At 52.3% G+C, this 18,407-nt stretch overlaps 1 protein-coding gene across 4 annotated transcripts in view; it reads right to left on the bottom strand.

The window, feature by feature from the left end:
* The window catches only part of SLC22A1 (solute carrier family 22 member 1), a 36,073-nt gene extending 18,991 nt beyond the window's left edge, over window positions 1-17,082 (bottom strand). For 3 of the 4 annotated variants that reach the window (XM_017538064.2, XM_037741771.1, XM_017538059.1), the window contains exons 1-7: window positions 16,329-17,082; window positions 9,415-9,518; window positions 7,393-7,547; window positions 5,690-5,858; window positions 3,514-3,628; window positions 3,198-3,304; window positions 182-396 (exon numbers count right to left, since the gene is read on the bottom strand). In XM_017538064.2, the coding sequence (XP_017393553.1) occupies window positions 182-396; window positions 3,198-3,304; window positions 3,514-3,628; window positions 5,690-5,858; window positions 7,393-7,547; window positions 9,415-9,518; window positions 16,329-16,739 (1,276 nt within the window). In that variant the 5' untranslated portion in view covers window positions 16,740-17,082. Of the gene's footprint in view, window positions 1-181; window positions 397-3,197; window positions 3,305-3,513; window positions 3,629-5,689; window positions 5,859-7,392; window positions 7,548-9,414; window positions 9,519-15,856; window positions 15,956-16,328 lie in introns of those variants that run through there. The other variant, XM_037741774.1, reaches the window with a different exon arrangement.
* Between the last annotated feature and the right edge of the window lie 1,325 nt (window positions 17,083-18,407).

Consider the following 18,407-nt stretch of genomic DNA (forward strand, 5'->3'; position numbering starts at 1 on the left):
CATAGTGCTGGGATTATAGGCGTGAGCCACTGTGCCCAGCCCCTCAATTTAAAATAATAATTTTTTAAAAATTGTAGACAAAGGTAGCACCTCGTCTTTGTTCTCATTCCAGAAGCTTATCAAAGGGTTACAATATTCTCCTCTTCCATTGCCTGGGAAATTGTGAAAACAGACAACTCACCAGGTGAGATAAAAATCTTGACGAGGCAGGCTGTCCCCGCCAACAGAGTTGACACGGCTAAGGGGTAGATACGGCCCACGCGGTCAATGGTGACGAGGGTGATGAAGGCCCCCGGGAATTCAACCAGAGTGGAGTAAAGGAAATCCAGGTAGAGATTCTCGCTGGTGGCGCCCATGTGCAGGATGAGCCCCTGATAGAGCACAGAGCCGGTGAACCTGAGCCAAGAGGGGGTTTCAAGTCAAAGACATGAGTCAGAGACTGATGAAGAAGCCCTTCCCAGCTGGAGAGGAGTGTGAGTCACTTGGTTTAGAATGTCCTAGAGCAATATGAGGAGAGAGGAGTAAATATCAGAAAGCATGTCTACAAGGGCCCTTGATGATACATTTTCTTCGTGATGGATGTTGAGAGTATGACTTGTAGGACATGTCCCCAAGTCTCCTAGAGATCGCACGTGGTGATGGCTACTGTTCACTGCACTTAGACGTCTGGTTCGGCACCCAGCCCTGCACGTGTGTAACCTCATCTCGCACTCCAACAGGTCTACGAAGAGGTGGGCAGGAGAGGGCAGGAAGTGAGGGAGCAGGTTCAGGTGCCGGACTGCTTTATGAGCTGTGTCACCTTGAAGAAGTTAATTAACTTCTCTAGGCCTCAGTTCCCTCACCTGTAAAGGGGATCATAATAGTGCCTACCACAGTGGTTTGCCTTGAGCACTTGCTGAGTTAGTGTGCAAAAATGCCAGTTTAAGTTCCCAGCACACAGCATGCACTCAGTAAGGACGTCATTGTCATCATCATCATCCTCTTTCCAAGGTGGAGGACCCAGGGCATAACAAACAGGCCTGGGCCAGGTTTTCCAACTGCACCATGGCATTCCCTGCCCCTCACAGAGCTGTCCTTAGTGGGCGCCCTTGATTCACCTGTGCTCTTCCATCCACTGCATACCCCCTCGGTCCATATTTGAGAAAATATACCAACATTGCAGAATATGGCACACAGACCTGAGGCCTAGCTAAATCGCTCTCACCTGCGCCAAATGTAGAGCACCTCATGTGTCACTTTGGGGGGAAAATATCATTTGGAAGCTGGAAAGCTTTTACAGTCGTCTTTACATTGTGAGAAGAGGTTTGGGAACAAGAAATTGCTCTCTCGCCCCAGCATGCAAATTGCCTATCAGCTCCAAAACCGAGATGAAATGGATGTTTCTAAGGAGTGTATTGCCTTGTTTGAGAAAATTTCGCCTAAAGAAGCATTGGGACGCTTTCGTTACTAGTCCTAAATTATTCCTGATTAGACAAAGGTCAAGGGAACAAGAAGGAAGGCGCTTGCCCGCACCTCAGTGCGTTTAGATTAGCCTGAGTGCCTCTGTACCATTTAGCCAAGTAAAGACAACAGTCATGTTACTGACAAGGAAGGGACGTACAACCTGGATGTTCCTGTCAACAAGCCGGTTAACAAATGTGCCAGGCTGCCACCCGTGGGCAGAGCCCATGAATTGCATGTACGTATTAACAAAAAAGGAACATTGACACTGAACATTTCCCACATCGCTGCTGTACCCTCCTCTATGTCATTTACATGTATCATCTCACTAATCCTCCCAATACGTCTGTGAGATAGGAACTATCGCTACTCCCTTTACTGAGGAGGAAACTGAGTCACAGAAAGATTCAGGCCCTTTGGAAGGTCACACAGCCAGGACATGGTGGACAGACCTTCCAAGTCTCAGTCATGACTTCCAGTAGTACAGTAGGAGAGGGTGTCTGGGGCCAGTGGTGTGAGGCCTTGGGGGCCACAGAAAAGGATCTGACTTTATTCTCAGTGATTAGAAAGCCAGCGAAGGGTAAACAGGGAGAGACAAGGCCCGCCGAGCTCTAAGGAATGCCTCTGCCTGCTTTGTGGAGCACCAAGGAGTGCGGGTGAAGCCAGCCAGCCACCCAGAAGGCGCCTGCAGCAATGCAGGTAAGAGGTGCTGCAGAAATGTCCATGCAACAGCTGACATTTATACAATGAATTAGTGACAAGGACAAGGCTACAGCCCCAGCAAGGGAACCCAGGGTGCCCACGATGGGAAGTAGCAGCTTCCGAAGGCAGTTCCAAGCCAGCTGATGGAACTTGCCAGAGAATTGGAGGTGGGGGGAAGAGAACAAAAGAGTCAAAAATGCTTCCTTGAGGGGATTATCGGGGCTGGACAGCGCAGCAGAGCAGGCAGCTATTTCCACCGCAGTGGCCAGTCCCAGCCACCATGCTGAGTCCAACACTGAGCATCCATGGAAGCCCGCTAGGCACATGGGGCTATTTGCAAAGGTTCATGGGCCCAGCATGTGGCTGGGTGCAGGACCCCAGGGGCAAACAAGTGCACCTGCGTAGCCGAGCTGCTCCGGCCGAAGGGTCGAGGCCCAGAGCGCAGTTGCGGGGCCCTCACTGTCTGCTGAGGGGACAGCCCTGTGCGGAGGTGGTGAGCCAGCATCCTCTCAGGGAGGAGGGCAGGGGATTCCTGCTCATGACAGCAGCTGGGGGAGCATGCAAACCGTGGGACTATGCAAGACGTGTGTGAGTGGGTCCATGTGGGTGTGAGTTTTCTAGTCAACAGGTAACAAATGCACAGAGACACTCAGGTAGGGTCTGTTGGGTGTTTAGATATGAGGAATTGAACTTCTTCCTCAAAAGCTCTGGGAGCTCTCATCTACCTTCTGACGCTGGGTCAGGACTGGGCTATTCCCAGAAGATGAGGCCACATGGAACGGAAGCAGCCCCAGAAACATTTTCTCATATTTCACTCATCCCACTAGTGCCCTCTCATGGGTAACAAATTCTCCTTACTAAACTGAAGCTTTTTTCATATTATTCAATCCCCAAAGGAGAAGTAAAATGAGCTCTTTGACCACTCACAACTACAATAAAATTCCTTTTTCCTTTCTCTTTTCTGACCTGAGCATTCCACTGTCTCTAATCAGTAGCCCAGTGTTTGGGAGAGCATGCTGATTCCACCTCAGAAAACAAACAGGAAAGCTCCTCACCACAGGTGCATCAGGATGAAGGTGCGTTTCCTCAGGTGGGGTGAGCGGAACAGGTCTGCGAATGAAGGGCTCAGCTTTTCGGTGACATCCTCTTCCAGGGAGAGCATCTAGGAGAAAGGGAGAGCATCAGCCACATCCATGCTGCTGCGAGCAGAGCCACCCGGGAGCCCCAGCAAGGTCAGCCTTGCCACTGCTGTGCTTCATGCCCATGACAGGAAGAGGTTCTGCCACTTCCCCTGGCAGCCCCAGATGAACCTTCTGCACCAGAGCTCAGCCCCAGGTTCCGTGACGTGAGACACCCCTTCCTAGACTTCACCTTTAAATCAGCAGGAGGCAACTTCCCATTCTTTTGAGCGATGTGGTCCATTATCTTTATTGCTTGAGTGTTTCTCCTTTGTGATAACAGCCACCGGGGGGACTCTGGCACACACCTGCGGACACCACGCATCACTACCCGGCAACTTCCCCAGAATTCATCTGATGTCCAGCCCGAGCAGGGAGATGCTGGTGCTTAGTGCAGCCTGCCCTCCTCACATTGGGACTGTAACCCTCAAGAAATTGAGGACCTGGGGTCACTCTGCCCTGCCCATGTGGCCCAGGTGGGAGCTCTGTAGGTCACCCATGCTCCTAGTCTCACCTAAGATTTATAGACCAAAAGGGAGCCATCACTTCCTACATAGCCTTCCTTCTGTGAAGCAGGGGTCTCATCTCTCCTGGATGCTGGCAGCCCTTGTCCCCCAGGGAAAACACTCACAGAGGAGACGCTCCATGTACATCACCCAGTGACAACAGGATGTCTCCAGCTAACACAAGGGCTGTTGAACACTTTTCAAAGTACTTCCCAAACAAAATAAAATGTATTTACCATCACTTAAAATCAGATCAACACCATGCTGTCTATTTCAAATGGGATGAGGAGCGTACAACTCAAAGACTGGGCCTCTCTGGCAGAAGGATCTTCTGAAAACTCACAGGCATTGATTGCCTCACCCTGTCTGACCATGCAGACGCCGCCTTTCTGCGGGATAGACCCCTGCTTCACACTGACGGAGCTGTGGGAGGGAAGGCTCCTCAGAACTCCCCAGCCATGCATGTACAACTCTTAGAGGCCGGCTTTCATTTAGAGAGACTGAGTTAACTCTAGTGTCACCCACAGATGACATCTGCTCTCAGCACAACTAAGACAAAAGGTGGAGGGATGAGAAATTTCTCTCTGTGGCCCTTTCTGCTACCCCCTCTTCCCTCCACCACAATAAAAACTGACCTGTGGAGTTCTTTGTCCTTCAGACCCTGCAGAGCACTCACAGCTAATATGATTAACACCTTGTTTGGACTGGTCTGTTTCCTAATGGCTTGGTGGGCACATTCCCCAGAGAACATTGCATTGAGCAGGACTGCTGTTCCTTCCTTCTTTCATTCATTCAATTAAGATCAGATATCTTCTCTATGGCTAGATGAGAGGGATTTCCGAGCCTTATTAATAACACCAATAGTATATAAAAATGAAGACGTGGGAAAAGAGGAGAGATGACAGCAGCACGGAAGAGTAGAGGGGAAGAGCGCGAGGACCAAGAAGAGAGCAGAACATCTGACTTCATGCAGCACCTTGGGGGAGCTCTAGGGGACCATCGGGAGTGGTGGCCATTGCAGTAGCATTGCCACATATGGAGGCTTTCCCACGACCAGTCGCTGATACAGATTTCCCAAGGCCACCGAGCAGCCCACGGAAAACTCTCCTTCACCTGGGAGCCAGGCTCGGCCTGGTGTTTCTGGAAGATGCACATTCTGAGGCCCTGCGTTTCCCTGGATTTCTGTCCGACTCTTGGCATGGCTCACCTTTATCTGGGGGAGCCAATCTAAAGAGGCTGTGTCTGAGGATGGCTCCACGCATAACCAGGGTCGCCCAGTAATAACAGAACACCCTAAACAGTACAAGTGGCGGGAAGCTCCGGCTCCATGCAGCCCCGTGCGGTGTGTGTGTGGGAAACCCCGGGCTCCGTGCAGCCCAGCATGTCAGGTGTGTGGGCAACCCCGGGCTCCATGCAGCCCCATGAGGTGTGTGTGTGTGAAACCCTGCGCTCTGTGCAGCCCAGCATGTCAGGTGAGTGGGAAACCCCGGGGTCCCGGCTCCGTGCAGTGTGTGTGTGGGACACCCCGGGCTCCGTGTAGCCCCGTGCGGTGTGTGTGTGGGAAACCCCAGGCTCCCGGCTCCGTGCAGCCCCGTGCGGTGTGTGTGTGGGAAACCCCGCACTCCGTGCAGCCCCGTGCCGTGTGTGTGTGGGACACCCCGGGCTCCCGGCTCCGTGCAGTGTGTGTGGGGGACACCCCGCGCTCCGTGCAGCCCCGTGCGTCATGCGTGCGGACACTACGGCCTTTGTACGACAGCCTGTTGGCGCCCCCCACTCCATGAGCCCGGTCCCACGAGGGGACAGAAAGTGCAGCCGGAGAAGTGGCCAGTGCCCCTTCCCGGTTGGCGGGAGGAAGGGCCTCACCAGTAGTAGAGCAGGAAGAGGAAGGTGGGCAGGGAGACGGCCAGCTGCAGCCAGCGCCAGTGAGGCAGGACGTAGGCCAGCCCGGTCAGCGCCACCAGCCCCATCGTGAAAGCCATCTGGTACATGATCGCCACCGTTCTTCTGGAGCCGGAGCCAACGAACTCTGTGACTGAAACAGGAGGCGTGGTCGTTATGTGGGTTCCTCGCAGGAGCGCAGCACAGAAGCCCCACGCGGGGCGTTCAGAAGCTCCGGGCCCCTCCGGCTAGTCTCCCCACCGGGAGCCCCCGCCCGGCCTGGCCCAGCCCCACCTGCTCCCAGGCTTCTCTCTTATGTGTCTCCCATTTCTCCTTCCCCCAAACCACAGCCGCGCTCACACCTCCCCTTCTCCCTGGGTCCGCGGACCCATCAAAAGAAGGCCCAGGAGATCCACCAGGCTGCTTCGCTCTCTGGCTTTTCCCTGACTGTCCCCTTCTGCACCTGCTCCTTCGCCATCTGCATTTCCCTCTGCCTGTGTCAGCACTCAGCCGACGGGTCTCTCCTCCCCAACGCCTTGCTCCAGCTCCAGACTCAGCTGGAATATTTGTCAGGACCCCAGGGGTGTTCATTCATTTAGCAAATATCGGTGAGTGCCTACTGGGGACCTGGCACTGTTCAGGGTGTCTGGGGTGCATCGTGGGCACAGGAGATACAGTCCTGCCCTTGGAGGCCTCATTGCCATGAGGGATGGCAGACTATTCGCGCCACAGATAAGTGAATGCAATCCTATGTTAGAGCGTGATACGTGTTATGGGGAACACAAATGAACAGGGGAAAGGAAATCAGGGGAGTCGTGGGAGGAGGGGCTGCGGGTGGTGCTGGAGCCTGAATGTGGCCCTGGGCCGGCCCCCCTAACCATGTGTGGAACAGTGTGGAGCAGCAGAGCCTGTCACAGGCTCCACATGCATGGGGCTGAGCCAGCTCAGCTCACCAGCCTGTTCATGGCTTCTCAAGGCAGGAGGGGGATCCTCTTGGCCCTTGTGAATGAGCTCCCTGAATGCCAAGTGATAGTACCTTGTTTACAAAGACGACAAGACATGGCTATTGCTTTTTCTCCTCCACTAAAGAGCAAACGTGGCTAATCCTCATTGCTGTGTGCTGTGTCCTGTCCACGGGCCTGGGGAGTACAGGTGACTCTTAGGCTACCTCCCTCCGGGAAAGGATTTTTTGTTTTGTATTCTTAACCTTCACAGAATATTTGAAAGTAAAAAAGGCTGACATGTAGACCTCCTCGTGTTGGTTCACACTTCAACTTTTCAACACCCTGATGGCTGGCTCTTCTGTTATTGGCTCCTGTGTTCTCTCCTAAGTTTTGAGCGTCATTCAAGCCTGTCAAGTTTGCTGTATTTCTTTTAAGGAGTTGTTGGCTATTATGTAAGGTGCTAGAATATTCTCTCACTTGTCTCCTCTTCTGCACCCGCTCCTGACTGCTGTGAGCACATCAGTATGGGGTCTTTTGTTCCCCCTAGAGATTAGTTAATTAGCAGATCACTGATCTAAGTGATCATTTAAGTATCTCAGACACAAAAAGAGAGGAGAGGAAGCCATTCTACCCCATGTCCTGCCCTAGTCACATAACAAGGAACTGGTGCTCCCCAAGCTCCCTGACCCCACAAACAAGCCCCCCACTCTACCCCGGACATGCCTCAGCCCCATGCATAATTACTCAGGGTGTAGCCGGACATCCAGGTGCCCTTGCTGACCAGGCCCTGCAGCAGGCGGAAGAGCAGCACGGACATGTAGTTGGGCGTGAAGGCCATGAGCACGCCCGACACAGCGTTGACTAGCACGGTGGCCAGGAGGCACAGCTTACGGCCAAACCTTCAGAGACAAGGAGACATGGAGGGTAGGCAGTGAGGTTGAAATCTGGGGTCAGACATGCATGGTGGGATGCCAAGGGTTGCAGTCGGGGGCCACCATGCCACTGTCTCTAGGATCTATCAGGATAGCAGTACCCAGCGCACCGCCCAGCCCATCTGTCCCAATGAGCCCCGCAGCCCTTGCCGGGTCTGAAGAGGAGTCTGAGTGCTCTCAGCAGCATCACAGCTCAGCCAGGCAGTGCCCACAGCCCCTCTCCAGTTCTCACACCTGTCCCCTCGCCTTAACTTCATATTTAGCAGATGGCATCATTATCACCACTGACCAGACTGTGCCAAAACCGGGCTTCCTGCCTCCCACAGTCTCATCAACCATCATGGAAGCTTTCCTGTGCCATATTCAGCTCTGATAGTGTAGCCATACAGGGCTGTTTCTCTTCTCCTTTTTTCGGGATGAAATGGGCAAATTACTTGCTAGGATCGTCCTGTTCTCACCTGATCTTTTCAACCAAGAGTCAAGGAAGGAAGCCGAGGCCAGGGCACGGGGCATGCCCGCCTGCCCACGCTCCTCACCCACCTGCCTACCCAGTCCCCTCTGCCACCCCCACCAGGCCACTTCACTTGTCCACTTTGTGTCCCCTGGCTTCAGACCTCCACCCCTCCTCAGCACAGCCCTACACCGGCCAGTAAACCCTCGCCCTTTATGAAAACATAGGAACTTCTGCCAGAAGCCACGTCTTCTCACCAGGGATGCTCAGACCCAGTGGCGGCACGTGGCTCCTTCCCCTCTCTGTGTCTCCTGGGGTAGCACCTGGCTCTGTCTCCCCTCCTTGTCTCCTGGAACAGCACCTGGCTCTCTGTCCCCTCTCCCTGTCTCCCGGGGTAGCACCTGGCTCTGTTTCCTTTCTTTGTGTCCTGGGGCAGCACCTGGCTCTCTGTCCCCTCTCCCTGTCTCCTCCTCTAAGCGAAGCCCCAGACCCCCACCCAGGCCTGGGTCCCCTGGCCTGTCTCTTCCTCCTGCATCCCTGATTCCCGCCCCCATTGGCATCCTCATTCTGGACCCTCCTCCCAGCTGTTTTAAAGAGCTCTCCACACAACTCCACTCTCCGGCCTTCCGGTTTTCTCCAACCAACATGTCCTGGGTGCCCAGGCCCCCACAGCAGATTCTGACCACTCCTCCTCAGGAGCTCCTGGTGCGTTTCCACAGTGCCCTGGAGAACAGTTGTCCTGCGATCTCGCTGCCATTTCTCCTACGTCTCCTTTGCCAAGGCACTTTCCCTGCCTACCTTTCCGCGTTGCAGCTCTCTCTTGACACTCTCGTCCAGTGCATCCTGATATGTTGTATAGTCTTAAATACCAAGTACTGGTGACAAACCCCGACGTGGAACTCCAGCCCAGACCCTTTTACCAGAGCTCACTCACATACGCAAGTGGCTCCGTGGCATCTCTTCGTAGATGTCTCAGCCTGTGCAACACATCCCCAAACCTAATGCCTCTGAGATAGAGCTCTAGCTTCCTCTATGCCCCTCCCCTATAAACAGCTGCAACAAAATCCACTCTGAATCCTCTACCTCCCATCTCAAAATGGTCTCACGACCATGCACTTGCTGGAAGCATCAACCTGGGCTCTCTCCCTGCTTTCTCTCAGCCCCCCGACTGGACAATCTGCATGCAGCTCTGACTCTGAAACACACCTCAGATCTCTCCACTGCTCCCCTAGCAGCCCCACAGTAGCCCAAAGCAGGGACCGCTGCGTCTCGTCTCCAGCAGCTTCTGCGGCCAATTCCAACTGCTCATGCTCCCCACCACTGTCCCTTAGAACCTGTTCTCATGGTACTGGGGGAGGCTTACCTGGACTGGCCTTTACATACCTGTCTGCAATGTAGCCAAAGCCCAGAGAGCCGAAAAAGAAGCCCGCATTCAAACAGGACTGAAAGAGGTCCAGCTTCCAGTCGTCACCACACACCAGGTTGAACTGCCAGTCACATCACAGCAGGAGAAGGACCAAAAGCACAGAACCACGTGTGAGTTAGGTCCACCCCCTTCCATCCTCTCTTCAGCAAAGCAAATGCATTTCATGACTCAGTATCCCAGGCTGTTTCACAGAGCTTTCTCCTGCTACATTTTCATAAAACACAATAGAAGGTTTCTGATGAATCGCTCAGCAAATATCAAATGCAGTTCACCCTTGAACAACATGTGTTTGAACTGTGCGGGTCCACTTATAAACAGATTCTTTTTTCAATAAAAGTTACACCGAGTGTGCCTGTGTCTCCTTCTACCTCTTCCACCTTTTCTACCTCTGCCTCCAGGGCAGCAAGACCAAGCCCTCTTGTCCTCCTCCTCCTCAAGCCAACTCAACGTGAAGATAATGAGGATGAAAACCTTGGTGATGATTCTCTTCCACTTCATGAATAGCAAATATATTTTCTCTTCCTTAGGATTTTCTTAACATTTTCTTTTCTCTAGCTTACTTTATTGTAAGAATATAGTATATATTGTATTCTTATATACGGGGAGGGGAATATCACACACTGGGGTCTGTTGGGGGGAAATTGGGGAGGGACAGCGGCAGGTGGGGAGTTGGGGAGAGATAGCATGGGGAGAAATGCCAGATATAGGTGAAGGGGAGGAAGGCAGCGAATTACACTGCCATGTGTGTGCCTATGTTCTTCACATGTACCCCAAAACCTAAAATGCAATTTAAAAAAATTACTTGACCCAACAGTTCTTTATCTAGTACCTGTACATCAGAAACCTGTACTAAGAGATCCCAACAAAGAATGCATTATGTCATGGTTTGACATAAAAATTAGAAATAATTTAAACATCCATGAGAAAGTTGTGCAATCTTATTATAGAATTTTATACACATTTTTAGAGAAGTATATTTTTAAGAACTGACATGGAAAAGGCTTATTAACAAAAAAAAAAGAGAATACAGTATATAATACATATGACATACAAAATATGTATTCATTGGCTATTTGTGTAATTGGCAGAGCTTCCTTCCAATCAATAGTAAGCTGTTAGTTGTTAAGTTTCGGGGGAGTCAAAACTTAAACGTGCATTGAGGGGTTTGGTGTCCCTGCCCCTGCGTTGTTCTAGGATTGACTGTATTCCTAATAGCATGCACCACTGACATCACACAGGAATTAAAGAGGCTGTTGTCAAGAGCCTTACTATTGGTAGTTGTTTATCGAAGGACAAAATGTCTTTGGAAAAGGAAGCAAAATGTCTTCTCAGAAGAGACATGGCTGCTAGGTAAGATTTCTAAAAGAAATATAGCCAAGGAAGTAATTTTTCTAAAACAGAAATGTACCAAGAGAAATATGACGTTTTCCAGAATTGACCAAAGATCCCTCATTAATTACATATTAGTGATTCTATATTTAGTTATATAAATGCCACCAACAGCTCTGAACGTTCTGTTGTCGCTGTTGGAGCTGAGAGTGGCAGCCCCAGAGGAAGGAAGCAGAGACAGTGGGGGTGCCTGGGGTAGACTGTGCTTTAGGGTCACGTGTGGGTGCGACCAGGGTTTAGGAGGACATCAGAGGCTCCCCTACACCAAAAGTCAGGAGAGGGGAGATAGCAAGGTGGAGGGGACAGAGGAAAAGACAGGCATGGGCTGCTGGGAAGGGCTTGTTTTGTTTGGGTTTTTGGAGAAGGCAGATGCTCCCTGCATTTAGAGGCCTTGAGGACGAAAACCAGCAGCAGAGGGAGATCCAAGAGCCCCACCTCCCCAGCACAGAGCATGGTGACACTCGCACATGCCTAGGCATGGTAGAGGCCAGAGGGCAGAAGAATGGCCCCTTCCTCTTTAGAGCTGAGACAGGCAGAAAGAGTGGACTCCAGGGAGAACAGAAGGTATTGGGGGCCTCTCGACCCCTTCAGTTTCCGGTACAGCCCCTCCGGGGTGGTGGACACATCCTTCCTTCCCGCCCCCATCCCTCTGCACCGCTCTATCTGCATCAGGTCCATAGCTCCCCTAACCAGAACACTGTTGAGTGTGATGGCAGAAAGTCACAACTCTGGGCCTCAGTTTCTCAGCCTGAAACCAGTGTCGTACCCGTTCCATCACACCCATAGGGCTCTTGCATGCATTGGAGGGGAGAAATCACGTGCGAACAGCTTTAATAAATAATAAGCCCTTTTATTTTAGAAACTGGTTTTGTTACCCCACTTCCAACCCTCAAATCTCTAAACTTGCTAGTTTGAGCCTCGCTATGCCCCATCCTGGGTCGAACATTCAGAGCTGGCTTGGTGCAGCGGCTTACACATTAATCCCAGCACTTTGGGAGTCTGAGGCAGGAAGATCACCTGAGCCCAGGCTGAGACGACAGAGTGAGACCTTGTCTCTACAAAATATTTCAAAATTAGCCAGACATGGTATCACGTGCCTATGGTCCCAGCTACTTGGGAGGCTGAGGTGGGAAGATCGATTGAGCCCGGGAGGTTGAGGCTCCAGGGAGCTGCGTTCAAGCTCCTGCACTCCAGCTTGGATGATAGTGTGAGACCCTGTCTCAAAAACAAAACAATGTTCAAGGCCTCAAGGACTGAACTCAGCCAGCCTGGACTCTGTCTGATGGACTGACTAGTTCCTTGACATGAGCACATTGTTTTTCTGAAACATAGATTAAACTCTGTGTTACCACTTGAATTTCAGAAACAAATACAAGCTTCTCCTAGTAACTGTCTTCTGCCCAGACCCCAGCATCTGCTCCCGTGGGTGGTACAGCTCTCGGGCATGCGACAAGCTACTGCTCAGTGTCACTCTCATGTCCTCTGCCAATCCCAATGTCGATTTCCTCTAAAATTCAGCTTAAAACACACCTTCTCCATGGAGCGCCGCCCAGGTTTCCCACCCAATGTGTAAGTCTTTACAACCTGTTGTTCTTTTCCTGCCTGCCCTGTGTACTGCCATGGAATACACAGGACACGCCCTCCCTGGGCTTATCTGGCTGTCCCAGGGTCTGTGTCTCCAACTCTCTCTTTGTAGCCTCCGCCCGTGGTCTGCTGCACAGGGTTTCACTCAAGCTGCAGGGATTTGGGAAAGATGTGGAATTATTTCCCAGGGCCTCAGCTTATTCTCCTCTCAGCCATTGTTCGCCTGGTTTTCATTATAATCTTTGCAAGTCGGCATCTCTATGAGATGTGCCTACCGCCTTCCTGAAATACCTGGTTGCCATCTTGCCCCAGGACTGTGTATGGAGCCGGAGCGCATCCCACCTTCTAACGCCTCATCCACGGAGAACTGACTCTGCCCCCAGGCTTCCCTGAGGATCAGTTTCTAGAGCCACCTGCAAAGCTTGTAAACCTGCCATGCTTCCTCTGCTTCCAAATACCAGCCCAGCCATGAGTCCCCTGACACATTTGTGTACCTTGAGAAGATAGGCCAGGCCCTGGGAGAAGCTGGGGCTGCACAAAGGTAGGGATGGGGTGGAAAGTGGGAGTCTCCTGCTGGGATTTCACCAAGGCTGAAGCAGCTCTTTCCAGGACAGTTATAAAGCAACCTATTTGCTTCATCACGAGAACCACTCAGGGTCCTGGTGAAACCACAGATTCCCTGCAGATTCTGCCTCAGTGAGTCACGAATAGGAATCCAGGCGATCCTGAGGACCAGGCGAGTTTGGGAAACACTGATGCAACTACCTCCGTCTCCATTGGCCTGAGACCCCTTTCCCTTGCTCAGCATTCATGGCTGATGGAAGACACCTGGCCTGGTGTCAGGGATGACTGAAGCCAGGACTGGCAGAGGAGATCCTCTTGCTGGGAGAGCCAAAAGTCAGGAAAATACCCACATTGCTCCCCCAGTGGACCTCTTGGCCTTAGCCCTGGTCTTGGGTTGGGAGTTAAACTTGGTGTTTAAACAAATCAGCTCATCTTCCCTCCTAAAACAAGTTCCAAAGTCCAAGGCAATGCTAGGTTAAAAATTAGTTCTGCAGAAGCGAATGACCAAGGCTGATTCCCCAACAACAATTTTAGTTTCAGAGGAGAAGCTGGGGCCAAGGCAGCTGGGTTAAAGTGGAAGACAGTTCCTACACAGGAGCCAGTTTCCGTCACCCTTCCACCTACCCCAGGCTTCCAGTCACCTCGGAAAATCTTCACAGGAACGCCACCACCCTTCCACCTCAGCATGGCCCCAAATGAACGCTTTCTCCTAAAACCATATCCTCTTCACTGTCTCTGCCAATCAGAGTTCCAGGATTCCCACAGTCCTCCCCAGGGCTCTCTACCTTGGGTTATTGGAAGCCCCCTCCACAGCTGTCATGGACAGGCAAGCTGTTCTAAAGCCCTCTCGGGCCGCTCTCATCTGCCCAGGCCTCCCCACTCCTGCTGTCCCCCAAGATCCCTCTTACCAGGCCCCTCCACCTGCCCACACAGCTGCCTCTCAGGGGCTCCCAGATTGGTGTTCAGAAGCTCCATTTGCCCATGCCCTCAAGCCAGAGCCCTCCACCAAGCTGGTCTTTTTCTCCCCAGCCCTGGCAACACTGGCAACTCTTACATCATTTCTTCCCTTCATTCCCACAAGAACCGTGTTGGGAGCGCTTCTCACCCAGGCTCTTTCTCGGCCCCCTCGTGCACCTCTCTACCTCTCCTGAAGCCTCCAATCCCACCATTACCCCTTCCCATCCATTCACGAGGTCCAGCTAGGATCGCCTTGCTTGCTTGCACAAATAAGACCCAAAATCCTTCGTTGGGCACTAAGGTAGGGTTGCCAGGATTTACAGATAAAAATACAGAATGCCCAGATAAATCTGAACTTCAGATTAACAATTGTTCTTTTAGAATAAGTATGTTCATGCAATATTTGCATTCCCAGTCTCAGTTATCAGAATCAAATATCATGCTGTATCTGGGATGTAAGTATCCTGTCCAACTGGATTATCTGAAGTTCAAATGTTCGAATTTCACTGGGCGTCCTGTATTGTATCCAGCAACGCCACACCAAGCACTCCATGTTCTGATCCCAAGGTTAGACACCAGTGTTCTCCCCACAACTCCCAGACATGACCCTCATATCAGGGTTCCTTTCACCCTGAACGCACCAAACACTCCCTGGGCCCTGAGCCTGGGCTCAAGCTCTCCCCTTAGTCTGGGATCTACTTCCCTTCCCACCTGCCCCCTCTCCTTGCTGGTCAAAATACCACTGGAGACTCAGCTTAAAGCCGCCTCCTCCTGGAAGACGTCCATCATCAGCTCAGAGCCCAGCAGCTGAGATCTCGGCCTCCTTAGAGCCCACCAGCCCCTTTCCGCACTGCTCATGGCACTCACCACAGGTGGCCTTGGGCTGTCATTAAATGGATGCTGGTCTCATTCTTTCCACACTCCCCCGTCCCCACTCAGTCCCTGCGAGACTGCAGACTCCTCGGGGAACCTCACAATCTTCTGTGTCTCCCTCGCGGCATCACACCCGGTGCCAGGACAGAGTGAGCGTGCAGGGCGTGCTGGATGGATGTGTGACGGGAGGACGACTACATCTGATCTCCTCAAAGCAGAGTCTGTCCCAGCCCCAGAGAACAAATGCATCCCCATCCTGGTCTACTCTAGATTCCCAGTGGGCATGTCAGGTGGTGGGAGATCCCTGGAAGGTGGGCTGCCTAACTTGTCATCCATTGTTGGAGGATGCCTTGGAGACCAGATGTCTCTTTAGCATCGTAAAGCGCATCGCTTGGGCACATTTTTGCCCCAGGCAAGCAGGGAGAGCAATGCTCAGGCCCAGAGGGGAGGGACCCTATGTTTCCTCCAGTAGCATCCCTAAATGTGTCACCACTCAAGCCATTCAGAAAAGGGAAGAGAGGAAGAAGGGAGACCCAAGAATCCCTGAGAGCTTGGGTGAGGGTAGTGGGGGCAGACAGAAGCAAAGAGGACCCAGTTACCTCTTACTTCAGGGAGCAGTGCCCATGCCAAAACCACGCCATTGCTCCCTACTAACAGAGAGCCTCTGACTGGCTTTGGCCCACGGCTTCTCCAGCTGACCCAGTGTCCACACTTGTTACCATACATCCCTTTCAAAAGGGCTCATGATGCGAAAAAAATGTGGTGGCACTTTTTACTAAAAGATTCTCAAGGCAAAATGCTCAAATAACCTGGTTTTTAGTAAACAGTGCTACTACGTTTTTTTCCCATCATGAGCAAGGGCGCGTTGATGCCATCGCCCTGTCCCAGGGGCCCCATCATACTGCACGGGGTGACTCAGTTTGGATTTGCTCAGTGCTTTCACAGACCCCAGCTGAACCTCAGCCCACTGTGAGGCAGCTGTCATCCCCTCTGGTTGATGAGGAAATGAGGCTCAGAGAGGTGGTGACTTACCCAGTGATGCTCAGCCAATAAGGAACACAGCTGAGATATTCTGACTCCCAAGCCAGGGCAGTTCCCAGGCCACTTAAGCACCATCGTTTAGGTCACTTGTCATTGCTCGTGAGTGGAAGGAGGGGCCACAGTACTGTTGGTGGGGAACAGGGCCCAGAGCTAGTTGGTAGTTCTGGGAGACGCCAGTGGGGTGGTAAGAGAGGCTGCTGGTCTCCCAGACGACTCCCGTTCAAGTAACCCAGCAACCTGGCTCCCCGCAGTGCTGGCTGGTCTCTCCTGCCTCAGCTTCCCCGTCAAAGTCCCAGAGTTCGTGGTGGAATAACTAGAGAAAAGAATGTCCCATGCCCAGGACACAGCCAGACACCCACTAAAACACGGCCCCACCTCTTTCCTGATGTGGAACTGAGCCTGGTAGGATTTACTTTAGATTTCTCCCTGTCCCAGGAACCCCGTGTTATGGAGGTTCTTTTACCTCAGTGACAATGGAGGAGCCAGACGTGTCGTACACCCAGCCGTCCTGGCAGGGGCCCAGGGGCAGGTGGCTCCTGTTGGCGGCCAGGCTGTCCAGGGGGTCCACACAGCTGAGGGCACTCTGATTCCAGTCCACTTCATAGCGCCTGCACTGGCGAAGGAAGGCCTCACCCGCAGGACCCAGGCCGGGCACCGTGTAGTTCAGCTCCTCCGCAGGGCTCCAGCCGCAGCGCTGGCTCAGCTCAGCCACCCCGGGGCTCTGGCAGTGGTGTTCAGGGGTGAAACCCAGGAAGACGATGTCCACGCAGATGGGCGCGAAGGCAAATGAAAGCAGGCATAGGGTGAGGAAGGCTTGCTTCTGGAACCAGCCAAATTCCCCAACCTGCTCCAGAATGTCGTCTACGGTGGGCATGATGACTCAGCACGCTCATGGCATGGCCAGACCTGCTCTGGGCTGCAGTGCCCAGGTGCAATATCTCCCTTATAGATCTTTGAAAAGGAGTGGTTTGAAATCAGCTTGCTGTCCAAGAGTGAAACATCTGGAAGGCAACCAAGTAGAAATAATCTTTTACCCCATGGTGCTGATTTCAGGAAAAGGGAGAATGCAGGTGGCCGCCTGATCAAATTGTTTGCTTTGCCAGGGAGCGAGTCAGTGGGGTCTAAGCCCTAAGAGAACTGGAGTTCGGCCACAGAGCGAGGGGAGGTCAGGAGAGCAGCCGAGCGAACCTCCAGCAGCCCCTCAGGGCTTTTCCAAAGAGAACGTTTTTCTTCTAGATGTGATGATATGAGGCACGTATTGGGTGACAGCCAGGTACTAGGTGCTGTATTTGGCTAATTACTTCTGTGATACCATTCAAGTCTTTTTCTAAGGTTCTTTTTTCCATAGGTGTTGGGGGAACAGGTGTTATTTGGTTACATAAGTTCTTTAGTGGTGATTTGTGAGATTTTGGCACTCTCATCTCCCAAGAGGTATACACTGCACCCAATTTGGGGTTTGTTTTTTGTTTTTATTTTTGTTTTTGAGATGGAGTCTTGCTCTGTGGTCCAGGCTGGAGTGCAGTGGCTCGATCACAGATTACTGCAAACTCCATCTCCTTGGTTCAAACGATTCTCATGACTCAGCCTCCCATGTATCTGGAACTACGGCATGGGCCACCACACTCAGCTAATTTTTGTATTTTTAGTAGAGATGGGGTTTCGCCATGTTGGCAAACCTGGTCCTAAACTTCTGACCTCAGGTGACCTGCCCACCTTGGCTGCCCTAAGTGTTGGGATCATAGGCGTGAGCCACCATGCCCAGCCCACTGAACCCAATTTGTAGTCTTTTATCCCTCACTCCTTCCCACCCTTTCCCCCCCGAGTCCTTGAAGTCCATTGCGTCACTTTAAAGAATTTCGCATAACCCAGACAAGTCAAAATAAAAAATAGCAAACTGACTGCTTGATGTAGCACAGGTTCTTGGAGATCCTGCACCCCACACTCCCTTGCCCAAAGCCTGCTCTGCTCACCTCCGCCGAGCTTCTGTGGGGGCAAGGTGTGTTTGTCCTCCAGGCCCCACTTCTATTTGTCTCTCAGGGATTTCAGGCCAGAAACTGGAGGGGAAGGGAGCAGTGGAGCAATCACAGGCCAAGCTCTGGAGCCCTGCAGCCAGCCCCACAGCCAGCACTAGCCCTGCCCTGCTGCAATGTCCTGGCCTCAGGCCTGCACTCAGGTCCCAAGGGATCTGCCACTGGGCAGTGGGACACTTGGGAGCATCATCACACAGCCACAGACCCCAAGAAAGGGCTGCTGCCAGACACAAGCCAATCAGTGAACCTCAATCATAAAGACATCAGCCTCCATTTGGAGTGCACCTACTCAGTGCTAAAGAGGCATGATTTAGTTCATTCTCACAGCAGCCTTCAAGGTAGATGCTGTGACTGTCCCCATCCACAGCTGGGAAAGCAGGGGCTTAGAGAGGTAAAAGCAGCCTTCAAAGTGTGCAGTAGCTGTACTTGAACCTCATTCTTCTCCAGAGCAAGCTCTCTGGATTTATTAAGCCACCACTGCCTGCCCAGGGACTCCTCACCAGCTCATGTGC

This window comes from Cebus imitator, unplaced genomic scaffold (genome assembly GCF_001604975.1).
Source record: "Cebus imitator isolate Cc_AM_T3 unplaced genomic scaffold, Cebus_imitator-1.0 Scaffold6, whole genome shotgun sequence".
In the NCBI taxonomy this organism is placed as follows: domain Eukaryota; kingdom Metazoa; phylum Chordata; class Mammalia; order Primates; family Cebidae; genus Cebus; species Cebus imitator.